Here is a 26,368-nt window from a genome sequence, read left to right as displayed (position 1 = left end):
GGGCCTTTGGGGCCCGCCTCCAGGCTCTGGGGGCTTGGCTGGCCAACGTGGCAGCGGCCCGCGCAGCGACGGGCCTGGAGGGAGGGACCGAGAGGAAGGGGGCCGGCCGGGCCTGAAAGTTTGTTTGGTGGCCGCTCGGCGGGACTCCAGCCGGTCTGGGAGATGCGCACGGGGCCCCAGCGAGCCTTTGAGGCCCCTTCGCCATGGGTAAGTGTCCGTGGCGGTGCGCTCCGGGAGCCGGCCCTCCGGGTGCGTCCCCTCCTCCGGGACCCCCTTAACTGCGCTCGTCTCAGGTCCCTGCCCGCTAAGCGCCAGCCAGCCAGCAGGCCTGTGGGTGCTGGCCAAGGCTGGGGGTGCATGGTCTCCCGCCCTCCTGGATAACTCTGGCGGGGGTGGGGGGGCTCTTACTCACACTGAGCGCTGCTCCCCGCCACTCCAACCCCCTGGTGCACAGCTGAGGGCAGGGAGGCCAGAAGGGCTTCCTGAAAGTAAATACCTGAAGTCTCTCACTCGCTGGACGCCACGGGGCGCCAGGCACCTTGACCGCCCAGCCTGAGGCTGGGAGCTAGGGCCCAAACTCTTGCCCTGGGGTGGCTTAGTAGAGGGAGACCTCAGAATTTGGGGAAGAGGGGACAAGGGACTTTGTTGCTCCTAGGGACGAAGGTTTCTTACTCTTTCTGGATTCAGAAGCCAAGGAGTCAGTCACTCCTTCTTTAATGAGCACCTGCTACGTGCCAGGAACAGACTTAGGCTTAGATTGGTGTTCCAGCGGGGCCAGCCAGGGCGCTGAGTCCACGAACCCCACATGAGTGGATCGTCTTAGCGAGCGATGGGGCTGTGTGCACACCCAGTGAGGTGGTGTGATGGAGGGTGACCTTGGAGCTGACACCTTCACTTTGAAAAGAAGTGGGCCTTGTGGACTTGGGGGGTGGGCTTCCAGGGAGAGGGAACATGGAGGGCAAAGGCCCCGAGGCAGGAAGGAGCTGGTGTGAGCCAGGCCAGTGGCCTGCACCACTGCAGGCCAAGGGAGTGGGCCCCGGAGTGGTGGGCAGGACCAGGCTGCGCAGGGCTTTGCAGGCCCAGATTGGGGTAGAAACTGATTTGGGCCTTCAAAGGTGACCCTGTGCTGTCCTGTAGAGAACATGCAACAGAACCCTTGCTCGTGCTGGGGCGTAGGAGGTGACCCATCATTATGGATCATCTTTGGAGCCCTGGTGGTAAGGTGGTTAAGCACTAGGCTGCTAATGGAAATGTCACCAGTTCAAACTCACCAGCCCTGCCTCACGACCTGGGGCTGTTCCCTGAGGCTGGGTCTGTTTCCTCTCAGCGTTCTTACCTTCTAGGGGCAACTCCCTCTCAGTAGCCCTTCCCTCCTGGGGCAGGAGCGCTCCAGCTGGTTCAGGAAGCATGCTCTGTGAGGAAACACCTCCAGCCACTGCTGTCCAGGCGAGGGAACCTGCTAGGTCAGACCCAAGCCATGCACATCATTCTAGAGCTGAGCAGTGACGGTGGCGGTGGGGACAGCTATTTCCCCCCAAACTTCCGATGCTGAAAGATGGAGAAAGGCAGCTCCCCAACTTCAAAGCAGGGAGTGCGTACCTAAAGAGCGTCTTTGATTGCAAGCTCCTAGTGGAGGTGATGACAGATCTGCTCGTCAGATAGGCCGTGGGCAGAAAGGGCAGTCCAGGCAGCGGCTGGGACATGTGTGGTGCATGCTGGAAACAGCAGGGTTTGCAGGCCATGTGGAGGGGTTGGGGATGGGCAGGCTCAGGAAGTAGTGGGGAAGTGGCTGAACAGGTCAGCTGTTAGCTGCAGTGGGCTCAGCCTGTGGGGTGAAAGTGGGGTCTTGGCTATCATCCCAAGGGACTGGGTTTAATGGCCGAGGTGATGAGAGCCATGGGAAATTCAAGGTAGGGGATGTTTCCCCCAGTCTTGCTAATGGCCCTGGCTCCTTTGAAGCTCTCTTGTAGTTTCTCCAGAAAGCTCCCAAGGGCTTTCTTACCCTTCCACCTCTCCTCTCTGTGTTCCTGGTCACTCTCATGTCCCACCCAGCTCCTATGGCCCTTTCTTGCTTAAAATTCACTGCAACTAAGCACTGAACTATGAGATTACGTCCAGAAAATCGATGCTAGGGTTCCGATCCGCACATTCATGGTTTATTCCAACGCAAACGTCTTTAAACTTGCTTCTGTGATCAGTGGATGGCTGCGAACAGGCTCTCTAGTCATACGCTTATCTTAATCTCTCCCTCAAAGGCTTTCTAAAAAAACCGAAAAGGTCCAGCCAAAGTAGTGGCTTCCAAATAGATCTGCTCATTAACGAAGCTCCCAACATCAAAACGTCCAGGACCCGATGGTTTTCTGGGGAGTTCTACCACCTATGTAAAGAAGTTAACACTAGCCTTACAGGAACTGCTTCATAATATATAAATAGACAATATCCTACCCAACTAATTTTAGAAAGCAAGTATTACCCTGATACTTAAACCAGGCAGAGATATCACCAGAATTTGAAAATTACAGGACAGTTTCCCCAATGAATACAGATGCCACGATTTTCAACAAAAGTCTAGCCAACAGAATTCAACAAAGACTCCAAATAATAATACCTCCTGATTGCGTGGGAACCATAGCAGGTATGCAAGGATGAATTAGTATTAGAAAAATAATCAAGGTAATCCACCACACAGACAAAGCAAAAGTTAAGAACCATATGATTATATCAGTTGATGCAGAAAAGGCATTTGGTAAAATTCAACATCCATTTCCCCCCCCACCCCACCCCTTCAGAGTGCAGTATAGCTCCGAGGAAACATACAACTTTTCTCTAGTTCTTTTTTTTTAATATAAATCATTTTATTGGAGACTCATACAACACTTATCACAATACATCCATCCATCGTGTCAAGCACATTTGTACATTTGTTGCCATCACCATTCTCAAAACATTTGCTTTCTACTTGAGCCCTTGGGATCAGCTCCTCATTTTTCCCCTCCCTCCCCCATCCTCCCTCCCTCATGAACCTTTGATAATTTATAAATTATTATTTCTTCATGTCTTACACTGTCTGATGTCCCCCTTCACCCACTTTTCTGTTGTCCGTCCCCCTGGGAGGGGGTTATATGTAGATCATTGTGATCGGTTCCCCCTTTTTCCTCCTACCTTCCTTTTACCCTCCTGGTATTGCTACTCTCATTGTTGGTTCTGAGGGGTTTACCTGTCCTGGATTCCTTGTGTTTCCAGTTCTTATCTGTACCAGTGTACATCTTCTGGTCTATAATTTGTAAGGTAGAATTGGGATCATGATAGTGGTGGGGGGGGGGGGGAAGTATTAAAGAACTAGAGGAAAGTTGTATGTTTCATCGGTGTTATACTGCACCCTGACTGGCTCGTCTCCTCCCCACAACCCTTCTACAAGGGGATGTCCAGTTGTTTACAGATGGGCTTTGGGTCTCCACTCCGCACTTCCCCTCATTCACAATGATATGATTTTTTTGTTCTTTGATGCCAATAACCTGATTTTATTGACACCTCATCATCACACAGGCTGGTGTGCTTCTTCCATGTAGGCTTTGTTGCATCTGAGCTAGATGGCCGCTTGCTTCTCTTCAAACCTTTAAGACCCCAGACACTTTATCTTTTGATAGCCGGACACCATCAGCTTTCTTCACCACATTTGCTTATGCACCTGCTTTATCTTCAGTGATCGTGTCAGGAAAGTGAGCATCATGGAATGCCAGTTTAATAGAACAAAGTGTTCTTGCATTGAGGGAGTACTTGAGTAGAGGCCCAATGTCCATCTGCTACCTTCCTTAATACTAAACTTACAAATATATGCACATAGATCTATTTCCCCATCCTCATATATAAATATATATACACAGATGTACATGCCTGTATTTAGACCTCTATAAATGCCCTTTGCCTCCTAGTTCCTTGCTCTATTTCCTTTTACTTTCCTCTTGTCCCACTGTCATGTTCAGCCTTCATTTGGGTTTCAGTAATTCCTCTCAGTTACATTTTCCTTGATCAAGCCCTACCAGGCCTCCTACACCCTCCTCACCATGGAATTTAGATAACTTGTTATTCCCTTGTCCCTGGGTTTGTTAACACTCACTTCCTCCTCCCCCCCCACTTCCCCCTTCCCCATGTCCCCCCACCCCTGGGTCCTATTGTTTTCTTCTTCAGATTGTTTACCCCACCTATCTTATCTAGAGAGAGCTGCAGAGATAATAGTATGCACACACAAAAAAGACAGAATAAAACAAAGCAATAAAAGAAAACAAAACAACAACCAAAAAATGACCACACACACACACACACACAAAGCCTGTAAATAGTTCAAAGTCTATTTGCTGACTTTTAGGAGTGTTTTCTGTTGGAGACTGATGGGTTGCCATGCCCTGGTCCCAAAGTCTAATTTTGGTATTCCCTGGGGACTTCATTGCTCTGCTCCCCTTGCTGTTCTGTTGCACACCCTTAGTGTTTCACCTCAGTGTGGTGGGGTCAGATCGGGCACAATTCCCACATTGTTTCTCCAGTGTTGTCCCCTGTAGGGATATGGTCAGTGAGGGATGTCGTGTCTCTTAGTGGGGCCTCCCTATGGACCTCTATGTGCTTTGGCTGCTCTGAGCACGAATATCATTCTCAGGGCTTGATGGACCAGGATGTGCTCCACTCTCTCTTCCTCCCCCTTCATTTGCTCCCGTGTGCTCTATCAGACATGTCCCTCTCCCTGAGCTGTAGCCTCAGTGCTGTCCTCTGAAATGAGTTCTTCTGCCAGGAAGGGGTCAGTCCACTTATTTGGGATTGGGGCCAGACCCTCGGACCTCTCTATTGGTTCCCTGCTTCATGCCAGTATCAACATCCATTCTTGATTAAAAAAACAACAACACTCAATAGCATCGGGAAATTCCTCAACATAATAAAGGCCATAAAAACAATGGTTAGCATAGCACTGAATGGAGAGAAATGGAAAACATTCCCCCTTTGAAGGGGAGCCAGACGGATGCCCGTGATCATCCCTCCTACTTAATCTAGTCCTGGGAGTCTTCGCCAGAGCCAGCTATTATCAAAATGGTATTAAAGGCGCCCACATCGGCACAGAAGGAGAAAAAACCAACTCTTTTTATTTGCAGACGATATAATACTATACAAAGAAAACCCTAAAGATTCCATTTAAAAACTGCTGCAATTAATTGGAAACCCTGGCAATGTTGCAGGTTGTAAGTTCAACATACAGAAATCAGTTGACTTCTTGTTTAAAGAAGACGACACTGAAAAATAAGTGAAAAGAACAATATCATTTACAATAACTGCCCCCCAAAGATAAAATATCTAGGAATAAATCGTACTGGAGGAACAAAAGACTTAAACAAAGAAAAGTATAAAACACTTCTACAAGAAACTAAACAAACAAACAAATTACACAAACAGAAGACTTCCATGCTCCTGGATGCGAAGACTAAATATAGTGAAAATCTCAATATCATCAGAATTCAATGCAATTCCAGTCCAAACCGCAGCACAATTCTTCAAAGAAATAGAAAAAACTAAGCATCAACTTTACGTGGAAAGGAAAGAAACCCAGGATAAACAAAACACTATTAAGAAACAAAAACAAGGTTGGAAGCTTTTCATTCCCAGCTTTTAAAATCTACTCTGTAGCCAGGGTAACCAAAACGGCTTGGTATTGATATAGCCATAGACATGAAGACCGGTGAATTAGAATTGAGACCCAGACGTGCAACCAAGTGCCTACAGACACCTGATCTTTGATCAAGGATTAACACCCACTAAGTGGAGAAGAGATAGCCTGTTCAGTAAATGTGCTGGGAAAATGGGATCTCCATCCATGTCTCACACGATGCGCACAAACAAATCCAAGAGGGATTAAAGACCTAAGTGTAAACCCTAGAACCATGAAGACCCTCCATGACAAAAGATAGGGACAAACTTAAGGGCTTCATACAAGACATAAATACACCACTGAACGAAATGAAAAAAAAAAAACAACCCACACTCTAGAAGTCAAAAGAGAGGCCTGGATTCTTCTAAAAAAGATGACATTGATGCACATCAAAAGACTTCATCAAAGAGAAGCCATAGATTAGGAAAAGATGGTTAGCAATGACATCTTAGATAAAGGGCTAATTTCAAATATCTCTAGGAAAACTATAACACCTTCATAAGAAAAATACACATAAACACAATTTTTTAAAATGGGCACAAGACACAAACAGTTAATTTACTAAAGAAGAAATCCCAGGAGGGCAAAAATCACAGGAAGAAATGTTCGGTTCGTTACAATAAGAGCAAAATACATGTTAAAACAACAAGGAGGTACCACCTCGCACCGACACTCTTAACAACATTAAAAACAACAGCAACCTAGAAAATAATAGATGTTGGGGAGGATGTGGGGAGATTGGCCTGCTCAGACATTGCTGGTGGGCTGTAGAATTCAGAACCACATGGAAAGCTGTAGGATGTTTCTTTAGACAAATGCAAATGCAAATACCTTACAATCCTGCGATCCCTTTCCTTGGTACATACCCTGGAGAAATAGAGAACAAAACACAAACAGACATTTGCATACCCATGGTGATTGCGGCAACTTCTATAATAGGGAGAAGGCGGAAACAATCCAGCACACTGCCTGTGGAGGGACGGATAAACTAACTCTGGTTCTTTCATCTGTAGGAAACAGTTTCACGTCTGTCCAACACCGTAAGACACGGACACAGTCAGAGAGCACCCTGCCTAACAAAGTCAGTGCATCTTATAAAGAGAACTGTCTATGACAGCATTATTCTAAAGGAGAAGAAAGAAAAAGGAAAATGCTTTTCACACCAAAGGGGAAGACTTCGAAGAGGACAGCGGGGTCGGAGGCGAGGAGGAAAGGACAGGAAACAGGAGGGAGCGGGTGGGAAAGGAAAAAGAACCACAGGCCCAGGGCATCATGACGTGGCTTGATAAGACAGGCTGTACACCACATAGAAGACACTTTTGTGCGCGTGTGTGCAGGTTATAGTCCACAAACAAAAAGGGAGGGGGAAATGAAATATATATAAATAAGTAAAACTAAAAATAATATAAAAGCAAAATTAAATAAAATAAAAAAAAGAGCAAGAAGCATCACACACATCAAACACAGTGGCTTCCGGGGCTGGGCAGAATCACTGGGGCCAGTTCAAGTGAAGTCAGAGAGGTCAACTCAGAAGGTTATAGTAATTGGGGTTTTTCATTCATTTGTTTTTTTTATTTTATTCCAAAGGAAATCATTTGAATAGATTTCCTAAAAGGACACGGGACAGTCATGGATGTTTCTTTCGGAAGAAGTTTTAAGAAAATGGAAAACTGCGCTGGTGGGAAAAAGCCAGGAGAGTTCTGCTGAGCAGTTCTCCCCATCATGACCTTGTGCCTGCTCTTTCAAGGGCAGCAAGGTTTCTTTGGGAAACCGGACCCCGTCCACCCTACAGCCCTGGTCTGGCCCCTTCAGACTTCTTTTTGTCCCCAAATTCAGATAACACTTCCAAGGGATCTGATTTGAGTGCCAAGGAGGCCCACACTGCCATTGGACTTTCAGTACGTCCAAGAGCACAGAGTGCTTCAGGGACAGATCAGAGAGATGGGAACACTGCCTCCAGACCTGGACAGACCTAGACGGAGATGCAAGAGCTTCGCATTTGTAAATCTGTGAAAATCCCCATTTCTCTGATTTTATAGTAGAACGTTTTCACTGAGGTGAGGCACGTGGGCTTGGGAATCAGGTCAGGCTTTGGGTGCTGATCCTGTTGCTGCATCGCTGTGAGTTTCGAACCGCCGACCTACTGGTTGGCAGCCCAGCGCATGACCCGCAACACCACCAGGGCTCCTATGGTCACCTACAGTTGCATTTAAATTAACTTGAAAAAGTTCAGTTTCTCAGTCACATGAGGCATATTTCGAATGCTCAGTATTTAGGTGTGTCCTCTGATGACAAGATTGGACGGTGCCAAGACAGCCATCTCTAACTTTGACGGAGCTGCGCTAGAAGAAAGGAATGTAGAACACTTAAATCAACAGAAGAAAAAGGGGTGAAACAAAAGGAAAACTTACTCGATCCATTGAGAGTAGGAAAGGGGGGGTAAATAACAGATGCAGAACGAAGTGGCAGAAGCAAGTTCAAGTGTATCAGTAATTATAATAAAAGTAAGCTCAGCTCTTAAAAGACAGAGACTGTCTGTGTGAACTTTAAGCACCGGCTCTAAGTGCTTTTACAAGACACGCGTGTAACCATGGCTGTTCAGTGGAGCCCATTTGAACATGCAGACACGCGTGGGCCTGGGGCTCAGAGTGCATGTCAATGTGGCTGCCTCTGCTGTGAGTCAGTGGGGTCTGAGAAGGGCTATGAACCTACCCCTTCCGCGTCGTGCCTCGAATCTGCTCTGACTACCATTGGGATTTTCACCTCAACAAACTATTGAAATGCTTGTATGTTTTGTTTCCCAGAATCTGTTATGACCTGTTCATAATTCCTCGTGCTGCTTATTGGCATGTCATTGTTCTTTGATCACGAAGCTCCCTCTACTTGCATATTCATGTCAGAGTCAACTTGAGTTTTAGGGATCAACTGTCCCATTTGTCTTTTTGTTCCATCTCATCCGCTTCGGGTTTTATAGTCATTAATTCCACCGTGGTAATTTCCCTAGCTTCTACAGTTGAAGGCTCAATTCATCTAGTTCCAGGCTTGCTTGGCTTCTGATGAAAAGCTATGATTTTTACCTGAGCACCTCCTAGCCCACATCTCACAGTCTTTGTTCCCTGGGCCATTTATTCTCACTCATTTCCAAAGAGATGCGTTTCACATTTCTCGATGGTTTCTGTGTGTTTGTTGGGTCTTGCTTCTCGGAATGAAAAATGCCCTGGTTGAGAAAATGCCTGCAATACTAGGCGTAGCAGACCAGTCTTTCTCGTTGGCATGGTCTCTTTACTCCCGATGTAGAGGAAAGTGTTCAAGAGGTCAGCATCTTCTTAAACTTTTAGCACCAGCTGTGGCAGGGACGAGCTCTGAGGGGAAGCAGCGGACTACACCAGGCAGAAGGACCAACCCCCAAACCAAACTCACTGCCCGGAGTCAATTCTGATTCATAGCGACCCTGTAGTGTGTGCTCAAAGGGAGAAGTTATGGGATGGGGCTCCTCTTGCTAGATGAACAAACTTGAACTCAAGAAGAGGCAATGACGCATCCAAGAGCGCAGAGTAAGTGGTGGTGTGGAGAGTGGACCTCAGACCTTCACATTCTAAGTCCCTCTTACTTCCCATGGAACTAACAATATTGGTACTATTAACTGTGGAATTCCTACCAAACCAAACTCAACTCAACTACTGTTGAGTCCATTCTGATTTGTAGAAACCTTATAGGACAGAGGAGAACTGCCTCTGTGTGCTTCGGAGACTGTAACTTTTTAGGGGAGTAGAAAGTCTCGTCTTTCTCTTACGGATCAGCCCATGGTTTTGAACTGCTGACCTCTAGGCTAGCAGTCCAACATGTTACCCACTTGCTTCACTGGGGCTCTCCCTGAGTGGTGTAAATGGTATACATTTCACTACAAGTTAAGAGGTTAGCATTGGAATCTACCCAGCGCCACCTTGGAAGACAGGCTTGGCAATTTGCTTCCCAAAGGTCCTAGCCCTGTGGAGCAGCTGTGTTCTGCACACATGAGGTCGCTATGAGGCAGACTTGATCTGCTGGCCACTAACAACAAGACCAACAGCACCCCGAGCCACGTGGGAGCTCAACAGGAGGCGCGCTGCAGTCCCTACCACTGCTTAGTGCCCTACACACAGGCCCGTCCACCTGGCTGTTACTGTGCAGCTCCTGCCACAAGGAATTTCCCCTTCAGGCTAAGGCGCTGCTGCTCTAGTCTGGAGTCTTGTTCTACCCTCCTCACTCAGTTTCCCTCTTCCTCCTGTTAGAGGGGTGAGGAGAGAGACCCCCACTGCAAACATATTTTATAGAGATCCCTGTGCCACACTCGCTGCCATCGAGGCAATTATGACACATGGCGACCCTAAGGACAAGATTGAACTGCTTCTGTGGGTTTCTGAGACTGTAACTGTTTACAGGAGTAGAGAGCCTCATTTTTCTCCCTCAAAGCGACAGGTGGTTTTGAACCACCAACCTTGGGATCTCAGCTCAACATGAAACCCGTACACCACCAGGGCTCCTAGACACACTTTTATGGAGCCTTAAACAGGACAGATGCAAAGACAAAGCATTCGGATTTGGAAGATCTCGGCGTGTGGTCAGCACAGCGTCCACAGCATTCCCAGCCATGCGGCTATGTTGTCTAGGCTGGAAAACAAAGGAAAGTCATTACAAAATCAAGGTTGATCTCCTTACAGTCACTCACGGAGGGACGACGGACGTGAGAAAGGGACCGGGATTGGCACAGGTGAAAGCACTTACACTCTAGGTTCAAGGTCCTCTGACCACTTAGGTCAGAATATGATTCCTGACCATGGAGACTTGGTACTCCAGTCTCCATCAAGGGCACCCAAGCAAGTGCCTGAGGGTGAGCTTGCTCTTTGCTGGTCTGGCCTGAGGGGTCACAGCCCTCTACTTTCCAACAGAGCCCCTTATTACATCGCCTGTCAGCGCTCAAGAAACTCAAGTAGGCTGGGTCTGTGGGTGGGGCTCCAAGTGGATTGAGGGCACCCGCTAGAAATCTAGTACTCGGAATGCAAGCTCGAACACACTCCTTACCTGTTCCAGGTAAGAACCGAGTCTGTTAGCAGTACAGATGAGACAGTAAAACAAACAAACAACCAAAATCCTACCTCACTGTCATCCAGCGCAGTCTGAGGCCGAGTAACCCTACGGGACAGGGTGGAAGTGGCCCCTGTGGGTTTCTGAGACTGCCCATCTCTATGAGTAGAACGCTTTACCTTTCTCCCGAGGAGCAGCTGGGGGTTTTGAACTGCTGACCTTGTGGTTAGCAGCTCAACGCATAGCCCCCTGGACACCGCCAGGGCCCCGCACAGCATAGTTCAAGTTAGAAGTTGTTGGGATGTTTGGTTTGTTTTTTGCCCCCAGTATGTTAAAAAAGAAGAAAAAAGTCCACAGATTGGCAATCCAATCAGAATGGGCTGTCATTGAGCATCCTCTATGTCGGCGTGTCGCTCAGTAGGTGTGCATCTGTGTGGTCACCTCCGTGGCTCAAGAAGGCTGCTGTGCCACCGCCGTCACACCTGCATCCCACTCAAGAGGAAGAAAGAATGCTAGCCAGCCCTCTGCTCCATTCTTTCCAAGCTTTCCTGAGTCTCACCCAAGCCGTCCCTTCGATTTCAATAGCCACCAATAGTTGCAGGAAAGGCTGGGAGGGTAGTCTTTTAGCCGGGCATAATCCGATACCGGTGCAGAAGAAGAGGCGCAGGGGGACATTGCGTGAACAACAACACCTCACTCAGTGTCTCGGGACAGAAGCCCTAGCGACAACTCAGCTCAGCCCTCCAAAGGCTGAGAATGAAATTCAGCTGAGAAATCCCCCAGGAGCTGGTCCCCGCCTGCTCCTATCTCATGGTCTCCTGCCACCCTTGCCCTGGCTCTCGGGGCCCCAGGCTGCACTCGATTGCCACTTCAAGGCCGCCCTTACTGCTTTCGCTCACGGGTAATGCAGACCTGACACCGTGGACCATTTGTGTTTTGGCAAACGACAGGGCCCCTCACATACTAGTTTCCTATGACCACCATGTGGGTTACGTGTGTGTGCATGTGATTTATGGGGGTGCGTGATCTGTGGAAAGTGTGGTACTCGCTGCGTCCCCGCTCTGGGCCTCGGAGGAGGTTGGCCAGCGCAGCATGCCCAACGATGGTGGTGAGAATGAAATACCATCAGGTTTCAGGGTTGTCAGGTGCCGGCGAGTCGGTTCTGATTGGCAGCACAACAGAGGGAAACCCCGCCCGGTCCTGCGCATCCTCACGACCATTCTCATCTCTGAGCCCCTAGTTGCAGCCCCCGTGTGGATCCCTCTTGCGAGGGCCTGCCTCTTTTCTGCTGCCCTCTACTTTACCAAGTGTGATGTCCTTCTCCAGGGACTGGTCTCTCCTGACCACAACATTTGAACGGAGATCTCTTAAAACAAGGCCTGGCACTGCTAGCGGTAGGAGTAGCTTTTTGTTCAAACATACCACCGACTGCTCTGTCTCAGGGCCTTTGCACTCGCTGTTCCCTCTGGCTAGCGTGCTCTCTGCCCAGACGGTGCCCTGGCGTTTGCTCTTATTTCATTCTGATCTATGCTCAAATGCCCTTTCTTCAGAGAAGCCTTAGCTGCCCACGGTGCTTAAAATTGTACTGCTCCTCCATCACGTTCACCCTCTCTGTCCTGCTTTGTATTGATGACACACATCACACCTCGAGAGTAGATGACCCGTGTGTGTCGTGTGTCATCTGCCCATTCCTCCTCGGATGCCAGGTCTTTGACACCACCTCTGCACAACAATGCCTAGCACGCTGTAAGTGCCACAGAGCTACATTGTTAAAAGGTCGAGTGGATGGATGGATGGATGGATGGATGGATGGATGGATGGATGGATGGATGGATAGGTGGGTGGGGATAGATATGGGTGAGTAGATCAAATGATGGAATTACAAAAACAAGTGCATGAGTGGATGGATGGATGGATGGATGGATGGATAGATGGGTGGATGGATGGATGGATGGATGGATGGGGGATGGATGGATGGATGGGTGGATGGATGGATGGATCGATAGGTGGGCGTGGGTAGATATGGGTGAGTAGATGAAATGATGGAATTACAAAAACAAGTGCATGAGTGGATGGATGGATAGATTGGTTGAGAGATAGATTAATAAATGGATGAATAGTTCAGTGAATGAAATGATAGATCGCTAGATGGGTGAATATGGAGATGTAATGTATGTATGTATGTATGGATGGATGTGTGGGTGGATGGATGATGGATGAATGGCTCCCTGACCTAGCTAGTCCTGGACAGCCCCGGGACTGGCTTCTCCATTTCTTCCCATCCCTGGCTTGCTATGAGTGTGCCTCAGATGGCTGGTAGGTGGGTGGGTGGGTGGATGCACAGGTGGAGGAGGTGGATGGATGGAGGGGAGCTTGGGTGGGTGGATGCTCCATCCAGGAACCATTCTGAATGCTGCCCCTGTGGCTTGTTTTCCAGGCCACCGCCCGCCCGCAGTGCACCTGTGTGCCGCTGTGTCTCTGCTGGGGGGTCTGACCTTCGGTTATGAACTGGCTGTCATCTCGGGTGCCTTGCTGCCACTGCAGCTTGACTTTGGGCTGAGCTGCTTCGAGCAGGAGCTCCTGGTGGGCAGCCTGATCCTGGGGGCCCTCCTCGCCTCCCTCGTGGGAGGCATCCTCATCGACTGCTATGGCAGGAAAGAAGTCATCCTGGGGAGCAACCTGGTGCTCTTGGCAGGCAGCCTGAGCCTGGGCCTGGCCGGCTCCCTGACCTGGCTGGTCTTGGGCCGCTTGGTGGCTGGCTTTGGCATCTCTCTCGCCTCCATGGCCTGCTGTATCTACGTGTCTGAGCTGGTGGGCCCTCGGCAGCGGGGAGTGCTGGTGTCCCTCTACGAAGCGGGCATCACCGTGGGCATCCTGCTGTCCTACGCCACCAACTATGCGCTGGCCGGTGTGCTCTGGGGATGGAGGCATATGTTTGGCTGGGCTGCCGCGCCCGCCCTCCTGCAGTCCCTCAGCCTTCTCTTCCTGCCCTCCACTGCACCAGAGGCGGCGGCCGCCCACAAGGACCTCATTCCCCTCCGGGGAGGTGAGCCCACCAAGCTGGGCTCGAGCAGGCCCCGGTATTCCTTTCTGGACCTCTTCCGGGCGCGGGACAACATGCGAGGGCGGACGGCGGTGGGCCTGGGGCTGGTACTCTTGCAGCAGCTAACGGGACAACCCAACGTGCTGTGCTACGCGTCCACCATCTTCCGCTCCGTGGGCTTCCGCGGGGGTTCCTCCGCGGTGCTGGCCTCCGTGGGGCTGGGTGCGGTGAAGGTGGTGGCCACCCTGACCGCCATGGGGCTGGTGGACCGCGCAGGACGCAGGGCCCTGCTGCTCGCCGGCTGTGCCCTCATGGCCCTGGCTGTCAGCGGCATGGGCCTCGTCTGCTTTGCCATGCCCATGGACTTGGGGCCAAGCTGCCTGCCTGGACCCAATGCCACCACACCGTCCGGGAACCCCACCCTGTCGCTGGGCTCCTCTCCACCTCCGTTGCCAAGAACCTCCCAGAACCCAAGGGAACCCGTCCTGCCGACCTCCCAGAAAACCAAGCCCCGCCCTAGAGCGGGAGCCCCCGCGGTCGCTCCCCTGCGGAGCCCGAGCCCCACCTCCCGCGTGCGCTCCACTACCCACCCCGGCCAGGCCCTGCTGCACTGGATGGCGCTCATCTGCCTGATGGTCTTTGTCAGCGCCTTCTCCTTCGGATTTGGACCAGGTAAGTGGGCGTTTCCTTGCCTCCGGCTCCTCCTAGTGGAAAGTTTGGGAATGTCAGCCTCTGAAAAAAAAAACCAAAAAACAAAACGAAACTGCCATCTTGGGACACAGCGAGAGACCCCATAGACCGGGGTAGAACTGCTTCTGTGGCTTCCAAGACCGAACTCTTTAGGGGGCAGACAGCCTCATCTTTCTCCTGGAGGGCGGCCGGTGGTTTCAAACTGTTGACCTTGTGGTTAGCAGCCCAACGCATAAGCCCAATGCCACCAGGCTCATAAAGCCTAAGATGCTTCAGCCTCAGGGACCCTCACGTGTGTATGCTCCTTCCAAGCACCCGTGCCTCATTTGACGTTTGTCATCTTGTCTCTTTCTAAAGGCCCAGATTGGTTGATTGATTGATGCTATCAAATCAGTTCCGACTCACAGCCACCTTATAGGACAGAGTAGAGCTTCCCTCTAGGGCTTCTGAGACTTTAAATCTTTGTGAGAGTAGACAGCCTCGTTTTTCTCCCACGGAGCAGCTGGTGGGGTTGAACCACTGACGTTGTTGGAACTGCTAAGACAGCTTAGTCCATAGCCCAATGATGCCGCCAGAGTAAAAGCCGGGCTCTGTCCCTAGCTGGCTCACTCTAAAAGGTATCACGAAAAAGCAATGCATAACGAGGATGGCCTGCATCCTGGTTTGGACACGGTAAGCTTGTGTCCTCAGAAACCTCTCAGCCCCAGACGAGCCAGGGTGGCTGGTTCTCTTAGGGGTTTCTGACAGGTGGTGGGGAAGCAGTTGGGGAGATCCTGGCAGCAGGAGGCTGAGGCTTGCTGATTTCACGCTGTCGTCTGCTTCTCGGGTGCCCCCAGCCGGTGCCGGGCCTCCCTCTGAGAGCCTCGCCTGCTGTCCTCCCCTAGTGACCTGGCTTGTCCTCAGCGAGGTGTACCCCACGGAGGTCCGCGGGAGAGCCTTCGCCTTCTGCAACAGCTTCAACTGGGCCACCAACCTCTTCATCAGCCTGTCCTTCCTCCACCTCATCAGTGAGTCCATGTCTGAGATCCCGGGCCTACTCCCCTCCCAATCCAGGAGCCATTTCCCCAGGCAGCAGGGCACCCACAGGGCAGGCTCCCAGTGACTGCAAGTCCCCCGCCGGCCAGCACAGAAGCGTCCGGCGAATGAATCACGAGGCCTCTGAAGTAGGGACGGGAGGCGGTCTTCAGGCACAGCTGACCTGGGGCTCAAGCAAAGCCATCAGCCCTTGTTCCCACTCTCTGGGCTCTGCTCCCCATGGCGCGTGTCCTTCTCAGGCAGGCTCCAGGGATGGCCACCCTCAGGTCTCAGCTTGGCAGCCTCTGCAAAGAGACTGTGTCTTTCCCAGTAGCTCGAACAAGAGGCCTGGGCTGACTTTCATGGACTCTGCAGAATCACCTACCCACCCGCCTTCCCGACATTGTCCTCTCTCCTTTCTGCCTCTCACTCGCTCACTCACCCCCCAGGAGGGGAAATAAATGTCAGAAGGGTGAGGCTGCAGGGAGAGGGAGGAGCTCGGACTCTCTGTAATGGGGGTTTTGGGCAAATGGGGGGAGGGGCACGGCAAAGACAACACCTAACAGCAGCAGCAAGCAGAATGAATTCAGTCAAAGCTCAGTGCTCGAGACCACATCTGGGCTCCAGGCCAGAACCTGTGGCAGTCTGTGCTTGGCACTGGGCACTTGGAAGCTCAGTGGCTACACCTCACTTGATTTGCTCTCACACACACACCCCCTTGGGGCTGGCCTGGCACAAACACCTGCCCGGCAGCCAGCAGGCGTTCTGAGAAAATCAAGCTGGGGTGGGAAGTTCATCTTCTGCCTATCATACATTCTTCATACCCAGCCGGAATGGCTGGTGGGTAGGCTGAGCAAATGGAGGAGGCTCTGCAGGCCGGGCGGTATGGGTATGAGTGGGGGGCTCCTGGCCCAGGGCTGCACTACAGAGGCACAGCTACATGGGGGTGGCGGGCAGGGGGACAACCTCTTGAAGATACCTTTCTTCCAGGACCCCTCCTGCCCTCCCAGCCCTGCCTTATGGGGGTCCAAGCTTCTCCCTGCTGCCTCAGCCAGTTTCTCTGTATGTGACCTGTATGCGCAAGTGAGAGGGGGCAAGGAAAGGACACAGGGAGGGGGAGGTTTGTTTGAAGAGTAAGACCCAGTCAGGGTCAACACTGTCCTCATTTCACGGAGGGGGCAATGTGTCCTTCCCAAGCCCGGTCAGATCATCAGAAGACTAGAACTTGGGTCTTCCGGCTCCCTGCCCAGTTCTCTCTGTAGCCTGGCTAGCCCTGACACACAGCCCCCTTGCCCGAGACCCCAGGAAGAGAGAAAGGCTAACTGGGATGGAGGGCACCAGACCATGGCACCAGTTCCCCGCCCCCCCTCGGGCCAGTGGGACGCAGGCCAGTCAGCTCTGCCTGGTTGGGTCAGAGGAAGCCCAGTGCCCTGGTGTTGAGAGTCCTTTCTGAAGCTCAGCTTTGCTGAGGCTGCGGGGCCCCTGTGGCTCTCGGCTGGCTGCTGAGCCGAATGCTGGTTCTCCTCGCAGCCTGTTTTCAGACTCTGGGCACGCTGCCTTCAGTGGTCCACATTTTATGTGTGCACGTGGCCACCGCTCTGTGCGTGTGGACCTGTGTCCTGGCCCTGCCCTGGCCTCCACAGCTGCCCGTTCCATTCCTGCTTAAGTCCCTTCCCTGAGAGCATCCAGGACAGTGGTTAGTTTGCAGATCGAGTGGAGAATTTGCTCGAGGTAATTTAGATGGTGAAGCTTCCCCAAGAGTCACCCATTTGGCCCAGACCGGGGGTGGGGGGTGGGCTGGGGTCCTCAGCGCTTCGCACCCCACCTACCCCTCCTGTTCCCAGATGCCATTGGCTTGTCCTTCACCTTTCTGCTCTACGGACTGACGGCTGTCCTCGGCCTGGGCTTCATCTATTTCTTCGTCCCTGAAACAAAGGGCCAGTCCTTGGCAGAGATAGATCGGCAGTTCCAGAAGACACGGTACGTGAGGGACAGGGCACCCCGGGGGGTGGGGGTGGGGTAGGGGTGGGGGGGAGTCACTCTAAAGCCTGAGAACACCGCAGCCCAGGTGTCCTCTTTAGAGAGAGCTTGCTTTCTTCCCGGCCTGCCTCTCCTCCTGCCGGCACTGTGAGCATGCCCCCCTTCAGCCACAAGCCCCTTACCTGGCGTCCGTGTCTGCCTTCACCCGACTGCCAGGCCTGGCTCTCAAGGATGCTGAAACCCTGCTCCGTGCATCCGTCCCAGCTGCTGCGGGGTCCAGTCTGCCTCATGGTGACCCCCCATATGTGTTCACCAGGGTGGGGGTGGAGCTGTGTCCGTGGGATTTTCAGCAGCTGATTTCTCAGAAGCTGATCTCCAGGCCTTTGTTCCGAGGCACCTCTGGGTGGACCTGAATTCTGGCCTTCGATTGGCAGCAGTGCATGTTAGCCGTGCACACCCCCCTGGCTTTCGGAAATGCTGTGGGACATGATTCCGCGCTGCCATCCTTGGGGTCACCAGGAGCAGGGCTTGACTCGGCTGCCACTAGCACGGGGTACACTTGTTAGAAGGCTAGACTAGTGGAATCTGGCAGTCACAGCGTGGTGGAATCTCAGAGAAGCACCACGTTAGGCTCAATGGGCTCTTAGACTCGGGCACAGAGAACTGTGACCCATTGCCTGCATCTCAGCCTCGGGACCTCACAGAGGATGGAACCTCATTGAGGCGCCCTGACTGTGGAGCTTTCTAATCTGGTACTGCGGGCGAAGGGCGCTGAAGAACAGAAAATAAACAAGCCAGCAAATGAATGACAATGAGCATTTTGGTACATGCTCAGAGATCAGCAGGAAATTAACCCGAACAAAACGTGTCAGACGGGCCAGGTTGGCAGAGAGGAGGACCGAGGGACCGGGCATCGTGGCCCAGAGAGACGGCCTCTCTGAAGGTAGGCTTTAAATGGCACGTGGCCACGGGAGGGAGCAGCATTCTGAGTGCTCCGGGCAGGAAGAACAGCACGTGCGCCCGCCCGGAGGGTGGGCAGTCCCCTCTCTGCAGACTCTTGAGGAAAGAAATCGCATGTTCAGGGAGCGGGGAGAGAGGACCAGAAAGCAGTTAACATCATTTTAGGATGGTTGTAAAGAATATCAAGCAGGTGCCCACCTGTGAATTACTGGAGGGCTTTCCTGTGCAGTGGGGAGCGGGCACAGTTACTCTAGTACAGCTGTCCTCAACCTGCGGGTCTTTGGGAGTCAAAGGACCCTTTCCCAGGGGTCGCCTAATCCATCCTGCATAGCAGATATTTAGATTACAATTCACAACAGTAGCAAAGTCACAGTGATGAAGTAGAAACGAAAATAATTTGATGGTTGGGGGTCACCACAACATGGGGAACTGTATTAAAGGGTCACGGCATGAGGAAGGTTGAGAATCACTGTTCTAGTACAATATGGCATCTACTATAGGAACAAGTGCACCGTGGGTGCAGGCTACGGGCCCAAGTGTATTATAGGAACAAGTGCACTGTGGGTGCAGGCTACGGGCCCAAGTGTATTATAGGAACAAGTGCACTGTGGGTGCAGGCTATGGGCCCAAGTGTATTATAGGAACAAGTGCCTGTGGATACAAGCTATAGACACACGTGCATTATGGGTATAAGTGTGCTCTAGGTCCAGGTGCACTATGGGCTCATTCCTGAGCAAATGCATCCTGAATTCTCCATACACACAGCGAGTTCTTATGAGTCCTTTCTGTGCACCATGCATTCCTAGGGCCTAGGGCCTAGGACCAGCCCGCACACCACAGCTAATCGATACTGTACATACACTAATCGATACTGTCTTTTTGAATAAATCAAAGAATATCAGAGAACGTCTCTCTGAGGCGGTACCACTTGAGCTGAGACTTGAATGGTGAGAACAAGGTCACCTCCCGAGATGTTTCCTGGGAGACAGCATTTTAGGCAGCTGGGGGTGGAGGTCCTGGGCATGGGGGGTGGGGTCGACTCCCATCTCCTCTGGGAGGGGCCCACTGGCCCTGCCACCCTGACTTGGCTCACTTTCCACTGGGCAGGTTCACCCTAGGCTTTGGCTATGGACAGAGCTCAGCCAGCATCCACTACCGCCGCATCGACGTCTCCATGGCCTCCTGAGGTCTCTGCCTGCCCGGAGCTGCTGGAACCATGTCTCCAGCTTCCGCCTTGCCTGGGCCCCAGCCCTTCTAGACACTTCCATGCCCCAGAGGAGGTCTTTCTTTCCCCCCTTTCCTTCCTTCCTCCCTGTCTTTGCTAGAGCAAAAGTCTGAGAACCCACAACTCTTCAAGCTTTGTGGTCTTCATTGGCATGGAGCATCTCTGCGGTCCAGGTGAGGACATCTCATGCCGTCTCCTCTGCGCCGTGGACTTTGCCCAAGAACTCTAGGGTACCAATATGGGCAGGAGCTCTCCCAGCACCGACTGCTGTCTGGTTGATGTGCTGTGACTCCGCACCTCCTGGGGCAGAGAAGAGCTGGCCCTACGTTTCTGTGACGGTCATCCTTACAGAAGCAGACGGTGCGTCTTCCAGGGAGAAGACTACACATCAAGGCATGGTGGCTTGGTTTGGCTGATTTTCAAGATTCGAGAAGTGATGGGTAAAGTGTTAGATATGCAAAGGACATTTCAACATATGCCATGCCTAGCTGTCATACTGTGAATACCATGTGCACACGCGCACACACAACACACTACACTTTGAGGCAGGATCTGTTTCAGGGCTCAGGGTTATCTACTTCTGGCAGAGGAGCTGCCTGAGTCTCTGAGGAAGCCATGACGTTCCGACATGCACCCCTGTCTGCCTCCAGGGGGGATCCCCGCTGGGCTCGGAGTGCAAGAGTCCACCTTGACTTTCATCCTCCTGGTTAACCCACACAAAGCATTTCCAACAGCGCTCCTGTGAACTCTGCTCGCTCTTGGGGGGGAGGGGCTTCTTTGCTGAGTCACGTGGCTCCCAGCCGTTGTCCCCACTCGGATTTTGTCTAAGCTCCGTGGTTGGCTGGGGATATATATGAGGACTGGTCCAAAATCCTGAAAGGTGCCGGGGAAACCGCTTGGCTGTGTGGAGTCTACAGTAAGGAGCTTATCAATGCTAGTTCACAGGGGCGGGGGTGCGGGGGGCAGCAGACACATCCTTCAGCCTCATGTGTTGCACACCTGTGTGTGTTCAAGCACTTTTCTGCTCCCACAGAGCCAGGTGCCACACACTTACTAGCACAACACTGCTTACATTGGTCCGGGGGGGGGGGGGGCGAGCCCACCCCTGTATTCATCAGAAACACTTTCAACAGAAACTGGAACTCAGCGACACTAAGTTGCGAGTGAAGCTGCTGGTGGCCTTGCGCTCAGTGGTCACGTAGGGAGTCTCTGGGTGTGTTAGTCCAGGTTGACTAGAGAAATCCAGGGGCACGTGTGTGTGTGTGTAAAAGAGTGTTCTGTATCAAAGAGTAATTGTATATTTGTGGGAAACAGAAAGATTTCTCCCAAGTTGTCTCCCCCAAATAGATCCCAAACCTAGCTGCCTGCTACACATGGCAAATCACTACACTTGGAGGTCAACAGAAGTAGGTCAGGGGTTATTTTCCCTAAGAGTTAGCAGCCATCTAGAGCAAGCAGACACCACTGTTCATCCCACAACAAGTAGGACCCACTCCCTTCTGATAACGACAGTAGTTGACTGTTTCCCTGAAAGAGTGCACAGGGCGGTCAAGCGCACCCAAGGGTGACCAAGGTTAGGCCTCCATCATGAATCTAGGGTCTGCCCTTCTTGTCACATGTGTACCCTTAGTCCCTCCCCTTCCTATCATGTGTACACCCCTAGCTCATCCCCTTGCTGTTACACCTATGCCCATGGTATATCCCCCTCCTATTGCTTCTATTGCCTATTGTACAGCCCCTTCCTGTGACGTGTGTGGTTACCTGTAATCACGCCCCCTAAGTAGATATAAGCCTTGGTTAGCAATAAACAAGGTCTCTGCCCCGCCTCACGTTGGCCCATGCTGTGCACGGACCTGGCAGGTAAGATCATAGCTGTCCAGGAAGTGAGCGTGCTACCATGAAATGTGTCTGACTCCATCATTTCAATCTATCTCTCATCTCTCTATGACTTTATTATAATCTTTATGTATCTTAACTGTACAATTGCACTTACTGAACCCGTGATTAGTTGTGGGGGCTGGCCTTTCCCCATATATATTAAGAAAACATCCCAGCCCAGTCCAGATCAAGACCATTAGCCTGCTATTAGCCCTTATGTCTGATGCCAGTCTATAAATTCCTCTTGAGACTCACGCGACACATGCAATGCAGGAGGATCACAGGCCAGTGGGTGGATCCAGTGGTGGTGGAAGCATCTCAGTGCTGACCGTGGGTCTCCGTGTGGCTCCTCCAGCTCCAGGGCTCTGGCTACCGTCAGCATAGCTCCATGTGGCTGGTCAACAGCAATGTCAAGTAGACAGAATGTGTGTCCTGCCTCCAGAGAGGAAGATAGGAATTCCCAGAATCAAGAGCAGGCCAGGTGCACCCAGAGGCCTCATTGGCTATGACCTGATTGACAGGCTAGACTCCACTCCTTTGCTCAAGTTGGCAGGAGATGATGTAACTGCCACACTGGGGCAGAGAGCCTCAGTGGTTAGCGGTGGCTTGGGGTCTTTCAGGGAGTCTCTTGTCTGGGAACAGCAATGCAGAAAGGAGGGGTTGATTGGGGGAGGCTGGGAATGCAGCTTCCTCAGGTTCTAAATAGTTAAACTTGTGCTTCCAGTTAGGCTAGACTTCAGGCAGCTGGGTGTGGGAAGTACTTAGGGTTTCAGTGGGCTTTGCGTTTTTAATCCTGCTGTGACCCCTGGTGGTGAAGTGGGTTCTGTGTTGGGCTGCTAACCGCAGAGTCAGCAGTTCATAAACCACTAGCCGCTTTGCGGAAGAGAGCTGGAGCTGTCCACTCCCGGACAGTTACAGCCTTGGATGCCCTCAAGGGTAGTTCTGCCGTGTCCCAGAGGGTAGGTCGGCGCCAGCATCCACTCACTGGCAGCGAGTCTTTCTGGGGAGAAACTGACAACCGAGGGGCCCATCTGCAGAGGGTCATCTGTTATGGAGGGAACTGTATTCCCTCAAATATGGGATATGTGTTCTCACTTTTCACCCTTGAACCTGGTATTAGTTAGAATCCCATTTGGACATGGCATTCCCTCTGTTCTGCTGACAAGGCAGTATCAGTGTAGGGTGTGTTCAATCACTCCCTTTTGAGATCCTCAAGAGCAGAGGGGGGCTGGTGGATGTCGGGCCCCATGAAGATCACCAAGGAGCCCGTGGACACCAGGTCCACAGACGCTGGGCAAAGATGGACGAGACGCTGAGACTCCCTCTGGAACCGGCGTCCTTGCGATTACACGTGTGGCCTCCTAAACTGTGAGAAAGTAAGTTTCTGTTTATTACAGCCCCCACTGTGGTCTGTTGTCATCACAGACCTGGCAGGCGCAATTGTACAGCGATCATAAATAAAGATTGTAGTAAAGTTATAGAAAGTAAGAGAGATAGAAAGGAGATTGAAATAACGGAGTCAGACATGCTTCATAGTGGCATGCTCACCTCAGCTCCTCTCGGTGGTACAGGGCAGGAGAGCAAGTGGGAGCGAGAGAGATCTATTACTAACCAAGTCTTATATATCTTTTGGGGACGAGCAAGCCCCCTAATTATGGGTAAAGGCATACATCACAGGAAGGGGTTGTACTATAGGTACTACAGTAATGGGAGGGGGTGATCTAGGGTAGGAAGGGGAGGGATTAGGGGTACACATGTGACAAGATGGGCGGACCCTAGATTCATGATGGCGGCCTCACCTTGATTGCCCTAGAGCTGGAGACTAGTTAGCCTAAGCTTTCAGGGGAAGCAATCCACTGTCCCTAACAACAGGGAGTGAGTCCTGCTTATGTTGGGAGAAACAATGGTGTCTGCTTGCTCTGGATGGCTGGTGTCTTCAGAGAGGTAACTTGACAATCATTTACCATTAGTTGCCAGCAGTGTCCTAAGTCTAACATCTATTTGGGGGAGACAACTTGGGAGAAATCCTTCTGTTTCCCACAGTCTGTTACGGCAGCACTAGATACTCGAGATGCTATGTTTTGCTCACTCATGTTTCAGAAGGTGACCTGACCATGAGGAAACACCCAGGAAATGCATGGAGAGCTGGGTTTGAGTGCTGCCTCCATGCCGACTCCTAGCGACCCTAGAGGACAAGGTAGAACTGCCCACTCTGGGTTTCCGAGCATAAAACTCTTTGCAGGAATAGAACGCCTCATCTTTCTCCGGTGGAAGTGCTAGTGAGTTTGAACTGGTGACCTTGAGGTTAACAGCCCACGTGTAACCACCACGCCACTAGTTTTGTAACCTGGGGCAAATGACTTTACCACACTGTGCCTCAGTTTCCCCATCTGTAAAATGGGGGCAGCAGATGGCTTCCCCTAAAGAGCAGCTGGGATGACCCCTTGAGATGCTGGAGGGGAAGTCGCCTACTAAGCTGTACAGAGGTGTCCTGCCCCACGTAAGGGGGTCCCTGCCTCTGCTCTGACCCACAGCGTCCATATTTGTTCCATCAAATTCTGGTGCAAGTGTCTTTCCCTCAGTGGCTGAGGAGATGGGTGGAGCTTGATGTGACACTCATCTGACAGAACCACCCTCTGAGAGGCCCCCCTCCCCCACAGGCTGGCCCCCTCCGGGATGGAAAAGGATGTATCATGCCTGCTCCTCTGTGTGGTTTGGGGGCTCATCCACCTTGTGAATGTCTGTCTTTAATGAATCCTCACAAGATGCCCCAAAAATCCCCAAGTAGGTGGCAAGGATGGGAGCGTCATATTCTTCATGAAAATAAAGGACTCACAGCCCCATTCCGTTCTGAGAAATTGTTTGTTTAGCATTATGAATCTGCACACCAAAATGTGACACACATTTTATGGACGGCATACATTTATTTCATCTGCCTTGTATTAAAATTTCATAAAACACCCATTGCCTCAAATCTAGGTCTAAATTTGTCTCAGTGTAGGTCTAAAGGATTTCATTAAATAAAAGTTTAATATTTGAGTGAACTTTTTTCTGGTCTTTTTGTTAAAAGACTTGAGAGTCTTTAACTTCTGTTTTATAGGATTTTTAAAATTAAAAATATTTAAAAATTTTATTTTGTTTGTTGTTGGTGTTGGGGGTTTTGCACATAAAATCAGCAGCATTCACAATTGTCATCGTGTGCTGTTTCCCCCTGGGATTTTGCATTGGGGAGTTGCTAAATTCTTCCAGATTTGGGATATGAAATCAAACCCGATTTCCTGATTTGATAGACTGACGGGGCCTGGCAGGGTCGGGAGGGTGCGAAAGAGCGGACTTCCCACTTAGGGTTCTCTGCGTGTGGAGAGCGCTGGTAGCTCAGTGGTTACAGTGCTGAGCTGCTGACTGCAAGGTCAGCAGCTGAACTCATCAAACATAGAACCTAAAGAGAAGACAAGCCAAACAACCAGAGGGTGACACGCTGTCGTTCGTTTCAGCTTGGTGTTATGCCCCAAATTCTCATGAGTTATGAGAATTAATACAATTCCTAAAAGTGCTCAAAGAGCTAAAAGTGCTGTCAGAACAGTTGCTGTACGCCCAGCAGACATGGACGGGGCTTTTCCAAAGATGAACTGCTCAGAGAGGAGACGTCACCTGTTTCTAATCCATCGAGCCTAATGACTTTCATCCAGTTGGCCGACCTCTGAAGGGATAGAGAACCGAGGGGGAAGGATCAATCACCCAGCTGAGGACGCTCGATCAAAGTGAAGAACATGCAAATGAGGACGCCACTCAAGAAGCAGTGTAACAATACCTTAAATAACAGCGTGGTCGTTTTTGTTAGTTGTAGCGTGACTTTCTCATCAATCTTTTGAAACTCACAATCTACTCGTGTGGACCTCTGCTAGTGTTCTTATGTCAGTATTAATTGTGTGAAATAATACACTACCTTTCGGTCGGTCTTTCTTGTATTTTATCATGAGGGCAGTGAACTGTTGTTAACGTACTTGAATCCCACCACTGACTCAATGCCTGCATATCACTCTAGGCCAGAGAGGACTGCTCCCTGAAGTTTCTGAGACTACAGATCTTTCTGGGAGCAGCCAGCCTCATCTTTATCCTGTGGAAGGGCTGGTGGGTTTGAACTGCGGACTTCGGGGTGAGCAATCCACTGCATGTGCGCCCAGGGCCCAGCAGCAAAATCACCACTCACCTCGTGGAGAAGGAAGAGGAACTTTTCACTCAGTTTTTGTGTGCTGTTTCATGTTTTAAAAACCATGTGCATATAACCAAACAAGCCCTCCCCACTGCCATCAAGTTAGTCTTGACTCACAGGTACCCTGCAGCCACCCTGCACTGAGTTTCTGAGGCCGCCCATTTTTATGGGCACAGATAGGCTCATCTTTTCCCCAGAGAGATGCTAGTTGGTTTGAACCGCTGACCTTGAGGTTAGCAGTCCAATGCTTACCTGAGGGTGCCATCGGGGTTCCTTATCATGTGCACAGTGACCCAGAAAAGAAACACTTTATGTCAAAAGCCAGAGAGTGTACTTAAATGTCTTCAAACCTTGCCTGACACCCCAGTGCTCCGTACACACGACCATCGTTGTTCTCACCAGAGAAGTCCCTGGGTGACACCGTGGTTAAAGGCTTGTCTATAAACCCAACGTGGGCAGCTCGAGTACATCCAAGGTGTCTGAGAAGGGAGGTCTGGCAGTGTGCTTCAGCAGTCGATTCTGACTCAGAGAGAGCCTGCTGGAGAGAGAGTTGCCCTTAGGTTTTCCAAGGCTCTCATCTTTACGGGTGCTGGCTGCCTCATCGGATGCCCA

The 26,368-nt window shown here is 51.2% G+C and overlaps 1 protein-coding gene across 3 annotated transcripts; it reads left to right on the top strand.

Annotated features, from left to right (window-relative positions):
* Positions 1–26: 26 nt before the first annotated feature.
* Positions 27–24,590, top strand: SLC2A10 (solute carrier family 2 member 10). 3 transcript variants are annotated; one of them, XM_075528661.1, is made up of 6 exons: positions 48–207; positions 13,191–14,468; positions 15,371–15,493; positions 17,345–17,480; positions 18,316–18,423; positions 19,548–24,589. In XM_075528661.1, exons 1-5 carry the CDS (start codon positions 204–206, stop codon positions 18,419–18,421), a joined length of 1,647 nt encoding a protein of 548 aa, XP_075384776.1. In that variant the 5' UTR covers positions 48–203; the 3' UTR covers positions 18,422–18,423; positions 19,548–24,589. The 3 variants fall into 3 exon arrangements, with proteins under 3 accessions (XP_075384778.1, XP_075384776.1, XP_075384777.1); XM_075528663.1 differs by lacking the exon at positions 15,371–15,493 and having other exon boundaries at positions 27–207; positions 19,548–24,590; XM_075528662.1 differs by lacking the exon at positions 18,316–18,423 and having other exon boundaries at positions 55–207; positions 19,548–24,588.
* Positions 24,591–26,368: the final 1,778 nt, after the last annotated feature.

This window comes from Tenrec ecaudatus, chromosome 12, assembly GCF_050624435.1.
Source record: "Tenrec ecaudatus isolate mTenEca1 chromosome 12, mTenEca1.hap1, whole genome shotgun sequence".
In the NCBI taxonomy this organism is placed as follows: Eukaryota; Metazoa; Chordata; class Mammalia; order Afrosoricida; family Tenrecidae; genus Tenrec; species Tenrec ecaudatus.
The sequence above is the reverse complement of the archived record's forward strand: the minus strand, read 5'-3'. Positions and strand labels throughout refer to the sequence as shown.